Source organism: Pararge aegeria, chromosome 6, assembly GCF_905163445.1.
Source record: "Pararge aegeria chromosome 6, ilParAegt1.1, whole genome shotgun sequence".
Lineage (NCBI taxonomy): Eukaryota > Metazoa > Arthropoda > Insecta > Lepidoptera > Nymphalidae > Pararge > Pararge aegeria.
The window spans coordinates 2,893,751-2,903,055 of record NC_053185.1 but is presented as its reverse complement, the minus strand read 5'-3'; the positions used below and the strand labels follow the sequence as shown (position 1 = coordinate 2,903,055).

At 37.2% G+C, this 9,305-nt stretch overlaps 1 protein-coding gene across 1 annotated transcript; it reads right to left on the bottom strand.

Moving 5' to 3' along the window:
* Nucleotides 1–533: 533 nt before the first annotated feature.
* LOC120624749 (sin3 histone deacetylase corepressor complex component SDS3) lies at nt 534–8,805 on the bottom strand. The gene is made up of 8 exons (XM_039891451.1): nt 8,499–8,805; nt 6,547–6,610; nt 6,087–6,224; nt 4,974–5,151; nt 4,484–4,697; nt 3,502–3,527; nt 3,286–3,417; nt 534–2,394 (listed from the first exon to the last, which is right to left on the bottom strand). Exons 1-8 carry the CDS (start codon nt 8,659–8,661, stop codon nt 2,302–2,304), a joined length of 1,008 nt encoding a protein of 335 aa, XP_039747385.1. The 5' UTR covers nt 8,662–8,805; the 3' UTR covers nt 534–2,301.
* Nucleotides 8,806–9,305: the final 500 nt, after the last annotated feature.

Sequence of the window (9,305 nt, the reverse complement as noted above, 5' to 3'; positions counted from 1 at the left end):
CGAGCGCACAGTCAACTTTACAAGATGAGGAACGAAAAACTGCGCAGTGCGCGCGGGGACGCTTCAGTCATGTGCCGCTTGTTCAGATACATCATCTCAGACTCATTATTTAGAACCCATTTTAAGAACCAAGCACATTCTTTGCAGTAAAGATAACTACACAATATTTAATTTCGATATTCAGTAAAAAAATGGTTACAGCTCTAGTATAAAAAAAAAAAAAAGACTGAGAACGTAACTGTTTTCGGAACGTTTCGCAACAATTATAAATTGCATGCTACTATGAAATAAGCGCAAAAAGAATACTCGCGATATATTCTTTCATATTATTTAACGTCCCAAAAAAATTTACGTATTTTTTAAAACACTGTATGTAATTGATTTTTATTTTTTTGTTTCTTTCAGTTTCGTTCCAAGTTACATTCTATGGTCTTTCACAAATGTCAAAACGGGCCTATTATATTTTTCCGACTATAATACAAATATTCATACGTCATCTTAGTACTCATAACACAAGTTTGTGATATCGGTATGTGTGTATTGTCATAGTATATTTGTTTATTTATGATGATTGGTTGCAGACAAAAAAACCTGTAAATTATGAGTTTGTGTATTGTTATACACAAACAATATTGGCATTAAACGAATACTAAACGGTTATCCGAACAAAAACAATTTCATTTTCTATAACTACCCACATTTACAATAAATACATTCTCACGAGGCGGATTTCATTTTTTGGTGGTAAAGGAATGTTTTTTTATTTCATTTAAAATATCAACAATATATTTAAAAATATATTTTTCTACATAGAATTTATGACCCCCAAAAACTATATGATGCCGGAATTGGACAGTCCATCATTGGTTTGATTTTGGTTTCCGGTCCCATTAGCATACCGATGATCAACCACCTTATCGTCATTCAAATCAACCACCTTATCGTCATTCAACTCAGATTACTAGTCATACACTAAATCACTACTTATGTTATGGATAATTCCTACCCAAAACCGTATGTAGGTTTCCATTAGATCGTTTCCATCCAATACTGAGTCTACAACCGAAGGTAACTGTTCCGAAAGATGCCAACCGGGCGTATTCAATTCAAAGTTGACATTGACAGCAATGGTTGTACACTTGTCCCAGAAAGGGCGAAGATTACTAAAAACTTTCAAAGGCGCTATGTGTTTGACAGTTTGTCACCAGTCTGGGATTATGGGTCTGTGGTTGTCACTTAGATTAAAGAGAATCAGAACAAAGAGTTAATATGTGTGAATTGTTAAATAATTTTGTTTTTTATGTAATAATTTATAACAAATTATATAGTTTCAATGGTGGGTATTCCACGGTGTTATAAATCGAAAAATTTGGACAGTTAGTTTGAAAACTAACATTTGGCGCCCTGTAGAGGGCCATGCAGTTATTACATTTGGAGGGGTGGGGGGTTTTTGTTTTGCTTATTTTTGATGGGGTGTGTTCTAGATGGTAATCACGTCAGCTATACGAAAACAATGGGCTTTGCATACTTTTACTTTTGGTTGAGTTGGAACGGCCTCTAGAAACTAATTGACAGTGGTCTTCCTCTTTTTGTAGACCCGATACCAGTTGGCAACTCTCTTAAAAGTTACAAAATACGGTGGTTGGTAAAAATAATAAATCCCATCCAGTGGCGTGCACTTCATACATGCACAAAAGCACTGCGTACCCTAAAACTTTTGTATAGCTCATAAAGGGGAAGGATTTTTCCATTTTCTGTCATTTTCCTTTGTACGCATACTCTGGTCAAAAACCCTGTGCACGCTACTGATCCCATCCAAATTGAAAACCCACAAAACATTTTTTACAATCAATTCATCGAGAAAAGTACCTAAGACAATCACATCAGAATTACATAATCACAGTCCTCTTTAAAAGCGGTCGAATTAACTGTACACCTCGCTTAAATGCGATACCTTCCGCTTGTGAAGGCACTCTGCTTTTTTACTGTATCCCTCTAAATATAGAAATGACGTCATCATATTCGGATGGGCAGTTCATTCGACCGTGCGATCGGTTTAAATCACCGTTGGCACTTTAAAAAATGCTTCATATTATTATGTATAAAATCTAGCGTGTACTAAACAAACGCAGCGTTGGTACACCACTGACTTTGTTGACAGATGACGTCCAACGAGTCGCAGGGTGCCGCTGGACGCGATTCTTCACGAGACCTACGTCCAGCAGTGTACGTCCAACGGTTAACGACATGCGCATAGCCACTCACCACAGTATAATCACTATATAAATAATGTACACTAGTTTACGAAGCGCGTCGTTTTAACGTCACTTTTCCACGCGCTAACTGTGACACGTATATCCGTACTCGCTCCAGATTGGTCTTCTTCACCCATATCTGGAATAGAGAAAAATTTCATGTTGATTATAAAAAGGTCTACAACGTGTAAATGAACCGAAATAATACTTCTGAAGCTTAAGAGGTATATTATTTACTGTCTGTGAGAATCCAAAATGCTGTTTTTGAGTAAACCATTGCCATAGTTTTTACTGAAAGAAATGAGATACAGCCCTAACATCACATGCAAAATTAAAAACAAGTGACTCCTGTCGCGTGGCGTAGGTACTATGCGCGAGTCGGTCTTTTATCTTCAATAGGGTTGTCTACTTGTCATAAGTGAACACTGAGAATGTTTTGAATTAGTTTGTATGGAAAAATAAAATGCTATGATTAAATATTGTTACAGGGTGAATCCTAATAAAATATACTTATGCACCCTTCAACATTATTTCATAATTCCGTTACAAGTTGTATAATATGTAACTTATGGTTGTTCAAATAGTGGATAGAAGCAGGCGTTTCTTTGCGGAAATCCATGATATATTATGAAAAGTGAGCTTAATTTGCAATACTCCGCGAAAAGCAGGAGAATCTGTATGGTGTAATTTATAATTTCTTCAATCCTTATACTCTAACAATTACTCATTGTAAAGTCAACATCTCCCGAGGATGCTCCGGTTTCGGAGTGAAACGTGCGTAGATCTGTTTGGTGTGGTGTTTAAAAATTGAGGAAATTATAAATAACACCATACAGATTCTCCTGATTTCCGCGGAGTAAAGCAAACTAAGCTTAACTTTCATAATATATCATGGATTAAGTACTTTAACACCACAAATATAAGCAACAATATTATAGCAAATTAAGCTTAATTTTCATAGTATATTATGTTTGTTTGTCTGTGTGTCTGTGTAATATGTTGTTTGGTACACGTGTCTCGTGTCACGTACCGCCTCGTCGGTGATGGCGTGTATGTGCGCGGGGAAGCGAGGCATGTCTCGCCCCTCCACGTACACGCTCTGGCCGCGGTGGAACCAGCGCCGCTCGTACAGCAACTTGCCGTCTTCTATGCGAGTCTCCGCCTCGCTCCCCCCCGCCCCGCCGCCCGAGCCGCCCGTCGCGTTGCCGCCCGGGACTCCCGCCCCGCTACCCGCCCCGCTACCCGCCCCGCTCTCGCGTATGGGCGAGTCGCCTGCAGCGGAACAAAGCACGCTCATCATTACATCGACAAACTATTGGGACCTTCGAAAAACTAGTGACAACTTATATATTTGCTCTGTATGTATTTGTATGTATGTTTATCTTCTTAAGGTGCCGTCTCGTTACGAAGATTGGCAATCATTAGGGCTATCTCTACTTTGGACACAGCTGCTCTAAATAATGATTAGGTGCCCTTTCCAAACCATTGTCGTAGATTTTTGAGCCATGATATTCTTCTCCGGCCAGGCCTTCATCTGCCTGCCACTTTACCTTGTATGATAAGCTGAAGAAGTTCATATTTTTTAGTGTTCCGCATCACATGACCAAAATATTCTAACTTTCTTCTTTTAATTGTTAAGGTGCCAAGTGCTAAGGTTGCTCCTAGGTGCCAGCTGATAGCTCTGGTATACCTACAATTCTTATTTCAAATTTTTTACGGTTTTATTTGAAATCAGTCCATGTTATAACTACTTTTATGAAATTAATCGTATAAATTTATGATGGCAAGTAAGTCAAGAAGTTGCACTAAAGAACCTGATATGTACGGTGAGTATATAATGAAAGATCAACGGAAAACGATTAACGAAACGGAAATTCGCCTGTATACTTTGGTATTGAAGTTGGCAATCAAGATAAAGAATGGGTGCCTCACGTTGTTTGATATAAAAACAATGGAGCACAGATACCAAGGCAGATGGGATGTTCATATGATGGCTGATGGGTATATGTGTTTATAACATGATATCGAAGGTAGATCTACCTTTACCTAAGTTTAAACAATATATTACATACACAATATATAACACATGTTAAATGTGTTTTGACACATTGTTTCAACTTATGAATTGGCATTACAGACGGGCAACCCCATTTACCCTTTGAGCAAGGAACTCTAAAATAGAAGAGTTGAGAGACCTTTTATGTGACTAGTTGCGTGACCATACTCACAGCTATTAGAATTAAGGTGTTTCCTCGGTTGGTGGTTTGAGGTGTGATGCCTGGGCGGAGGGGAGTTCCTGGAGATCGCGCGCAAATCCGCATCGATGTCCCGCTCGTCCAGTTGGAATGTGAGAGTTGTTGCGAGTGGTTTCCGTCGCTTTTCCGGCGCGGGCGCAGGCTCGTTAGCCCGCCGCCTTAGTATCCTCTTCATAGGAGGTTTGACCTGGATGATATAAGAAAAGTTTTACTTATGCACCTAGCGATATATACAAAACATCTGCTTCGATCATCATTATAAAAAATCTAATTTGATTTTATAATGGCAAAGCTAGAACTATCTATCTACTATCAGAAGCGGTGATAGCGCAGTGAGTGGCAGCTCGACTTCACTTTCGGGGGGGCGAGTTCGAGGTTTCCTCACGATGAACTGGGCCACTGGGCTATCAATTGGATAATATTTTAAAGTTATTAAATACAAAAATACTGATGTTTTATATACCTCAATTGAATCTCCATTCAATTCCATACTATGCCGTTCACTTTCAATGAGCTTCCTCTTCTCTTCAAAGTCATTGAGCAAATTCTCCCGCAATTCAATTTTCTTCTCTTCGAACTCCTTCGCCGCTGCTTTCTTCTCAGTGACGTACTCTCTCTCTACTACGTCGTACATGTGATCTCTATTGGCAAGAATAGACGCATATTAATTTTATTAATCGATATGACCGAAATCTACGTTCCCAGGTTTAACGTAATGCGTTAATACGTTAAATTGTCTTATGGCAATTAAGGCAATACCTTAATAAGGCATACATCGACTTTTCAGCAATAGTTATCGCCTATGAGTTGGTGAAACGTTTTTTTTCTATAGACATCGCCTAAACCTAGGCAGCTCAGCTCCGAGTGTCGAATAGCAGTGACAACCAACAATTTGATTAAAAGTGCTGGATCGGATATTTTTCGACATTCCGCTCCGGGTTTTAAAAAAATTGGTCAAAAAACTTGATTAAAAGTTTCAAGTTGTTTTTTTTTATCAAAAGGTTTCAGTACTCACCCACATTTTCTAATTAAGTTATTGCAAATTTTTAGGCGACTGAAAGTTGTGGCAGTCAAGCAGAGTCAGCTTGAATGAGACTCAAGCTTGATTTATACAAAAAATGCATTTAGCGTGTAAATGAAAACCGAAGTCATGAAGTATGATTTTACACAGGCTTTAGGGTATGACTGAGACTTGTCTGTGGAACTAAAAACCTAATATTTTTTTAGTAAACCACTGCCATAGTTTTTACCGTAAGAAATCAGAAACAGCCCTAACATCACATGCATAATTAAAATCATGTGACTCCTGTCACTTGATTAGGTACGCGTCGCAAAGCGTAAGTACACTGTACAATGTACGTGTCGGTCTTTTATCTTTAATAGGGTTGTCATAAGTAAACAATTAGAATGTTTTGTATTCGTTTGTATGAAAAAAAAAAAATGCTTCGTTTGATTTGATATTTTTACAGGGTGTTTCCTTATGAAATACACTAATGCATCCTTCAACATTATTTCGCGATTCGGTTACACGTTGTATAAGAAAGTTCTCGAATTAATTATCTTTAAAACTACTTACTTGTATATCCTGTTAATGCGTAGCCTCTCGTGCAACTGATGCTCCAATCGCTTTACCCTCTTGAGGAACTCCGGGTGTATGTTGTCTTCCAATTGCTGCAACTGTTTCTTTAAGTTCACCAGTTTGTCTTGATACATCCTGTGGGTTTTAGGTAATTAATCTATGTCAATTTATACATAGAAACTAAACTAGAAAAAGCCCGGCCTACAAGCTGGGTAAGAAATTATCAGGTATAGGAGACAAGTTAGTTAGTGATAATAGCTTTTTGAGCTTGTCCGGGGAAGACCTATATTATTTGGATATTTTTTCCACTTGTGCGCCAGTTCTCGGAGAGTTGATAAAGGGTAGACGTTTTACTTTTTTATCCTTATCGATAGGAGAGATAATTGTCACTTGCTCATGTTGGCCGTGCTGGAGTAGAATGTTAAAACGCTGATGATGATGACATGTTGGTACTTACTGTTCTTTGATTTCAATTGGTTCATCATTGTTGGGTGCGTCAGTTTCACTTGCTTCTTCTGTGTCTGAAAGAATAAAAATTATTCTTTAATTTAGTATTCTACCTGCACTGTGGTGTATTAAGTTTATTTTAACTAATTTGTGCCTAAACTATCTGGTCTGGTGGTAAGTTTTGGGTATATATGTAAATATGTAGTAAAGTAATACTACTATTTATATATACCCAAGTATATATAAATAGTAGTATTACTTTTCTGGGTCACTGTAGTACTACAAATAAAAGCCACCCAGTATTTTAATTTAATAATATAAACAGTGTGATAATATCAGTGTCTGTCTGATGCATATCAAAGGGTAATTGGAAAGGGGTACTATGCAGTTGGGGCGTTGTCAGCATAATCATCCTAAACCTATTATTATTGCACAGCTAGGCACAATCACCTCCAAGCACCTCCTCCCTCATAGGAGAGGCAATTAGAGCAGATATCCCGCTAGACGCAAAGCGAGTTGGTGGGATTAAACATTTATAAATATATTACGACAATACACACACCGCCATCTAGTCCCAAAGTAAGCGTAGCTTGTGTTATGGGTACTAAGATAACTGTTGAATATTTTTATGAATAATATACATAAATACTTATAATATACATATAAACACCCAGACACTGAACAACATTCATATTCTTCACACAAACATTTTCCAGTAGTGGGAATCGAACCCACGGCCTTGGACTCAGAAAGCAGGGTTGCTGCCCTCTGCGCCAATCGGCCGTCTAATTTATTATTATTGCGTTCTAGCTATGATAATCAGGACTAATACATACTGGGCCAGCATGGTGGATTCAAACCTCAACAATAAATGGGCTGGTATATAATGAACAAAGACAACCAGCTTAATATCCTCTCCAAGACAGAGGGGTGCACAATACCAATTGCTAAAACTGCCTGAACTAGGAATCAAACCCAGGCCCTTGTGTTAACACTGATCACTTAACCAACTCAGCAATTAATACAAGTTTGTTATTTAATGTACCTAAAAATATTATGGGGTTATAATGCTTAATTTAACACTACATTCATGCGGCAGAAGGGATTTGAATTGCATGATTTATAAAAAGGGCAGTTTTTGGCACATTTTAAATTTTAAAATAATTAATTGTGTACATAAGCTTGCAATATGACTATCAAAAGTCTGTATATGAAAGCATTGCAAAACAGAAGAAAAAGTGAACAACAATGTACTTGTAGTCCTGAACGGTAGATGGATAAAATTTGTAATTTAATAGAAAATTATACACTGTTTTAATATAAACTACTGGATGGCATATTGGATATCAGTAGTTTTACAATTAAGCTTATAAAAAAAAACTTTTCTATCAAAGTTAATTAAAAGGCTAGGGGTATGAACGGTATGAATTCGTTGAGCTGTTTTATTCATATAACACTGTAAGGTTGATTAACAAAATAGTATATCACTTAGACCCATATTGGAACCCAATAGTTAGAATATTAAGTAAACAAACTTGGCTGTATGTCCACATCAAAAGTCTTATAGAGGTCTAATTTGAACAAAGGCAGTTTTGGTTTTAATGTGAACAGAATATTGTAAAAACTATACAGTAAATCTCAAGTAAGAAAGCATTCTTAGAATGTGAGATAATCATCAAAAATATTTTCCTATTGAAATGGTTTTACACCCAAATGGAAAAATTATGTTTTTTTTAGAAGAGAAAGTGGTACATCTCTCCATTACGTCATCTAGGGGGGTTAGCAACAAAAGGCGGGAAGACTGTAAACGCACTTTACATTCATCACATTAACCTACAACACTAATTACATAACCTCTGTTTACAAACGCACTGTAACTTTTATATTAATAACAACTGACAAGTAATACGACGCCAAAATAGGCTGCGTACATCGACCGTAAACAAAGTATATGGGCCTCACCTTCATCGCTATCGTCCGCTGGCGGCTGCTGTGATGTGTCTTCCGGATCCCTGTACTCGTCTATATCGTCGTACCCGTCGTCCTCAAAGTCGTACTCGTCCCCTGGACCCGAATATGGTGATCCTTGGTAAGACATGGTCGAGGCAACGCGTAGCAGTTGCATACAGATTGACTGCGGTCACCGTTTCAGAAACAAACTCTGAACGCGAGGATTATAGTCAAGGCACGTATTGCAACTGTTACTTGTGTCACTCGGATAAAGAAATCACTTTTTTTTTCAGCAGACACTTTCCTCTCGGAGCTGGAGCAAATTTATACCTACTTGTTAAAATGTCAAAATCGTCAAAATTGACAAGTTGAAACAGCATCGTTACCCGACTATGTAAAAAATGAAGCTGTTTTGGAACTAGTACTACACTTCTTTATCTATAGCTCTTAATATTGTAACAAGTAAGAAAGAGAAAGATTATCTAACCTGTACAAAAGCATTACATTTTAGATTGGAAGAGTTATACCATAAACAATCTAACTATATTTTAACTGACATATAATATAGTGAAGTGATATCTTCGAATCAATTAATTCATACTCAATAGATAAACTTGGGATAATATAATCTATTAAGATTTGTTTGTGTGTTTGTTGAATAAATGAATACATATATTGATGGTTGTTTCGTTTTATTCTAATATTTAAGCACTTAAACTGTCAATTTGTCAATGTTAAGTGCGGATACGTTTCAAACCATAACAACAATCATCAAATCAACAAGTCCTGGAAAGAGGCCCATTAATTAGTTTAATTAAT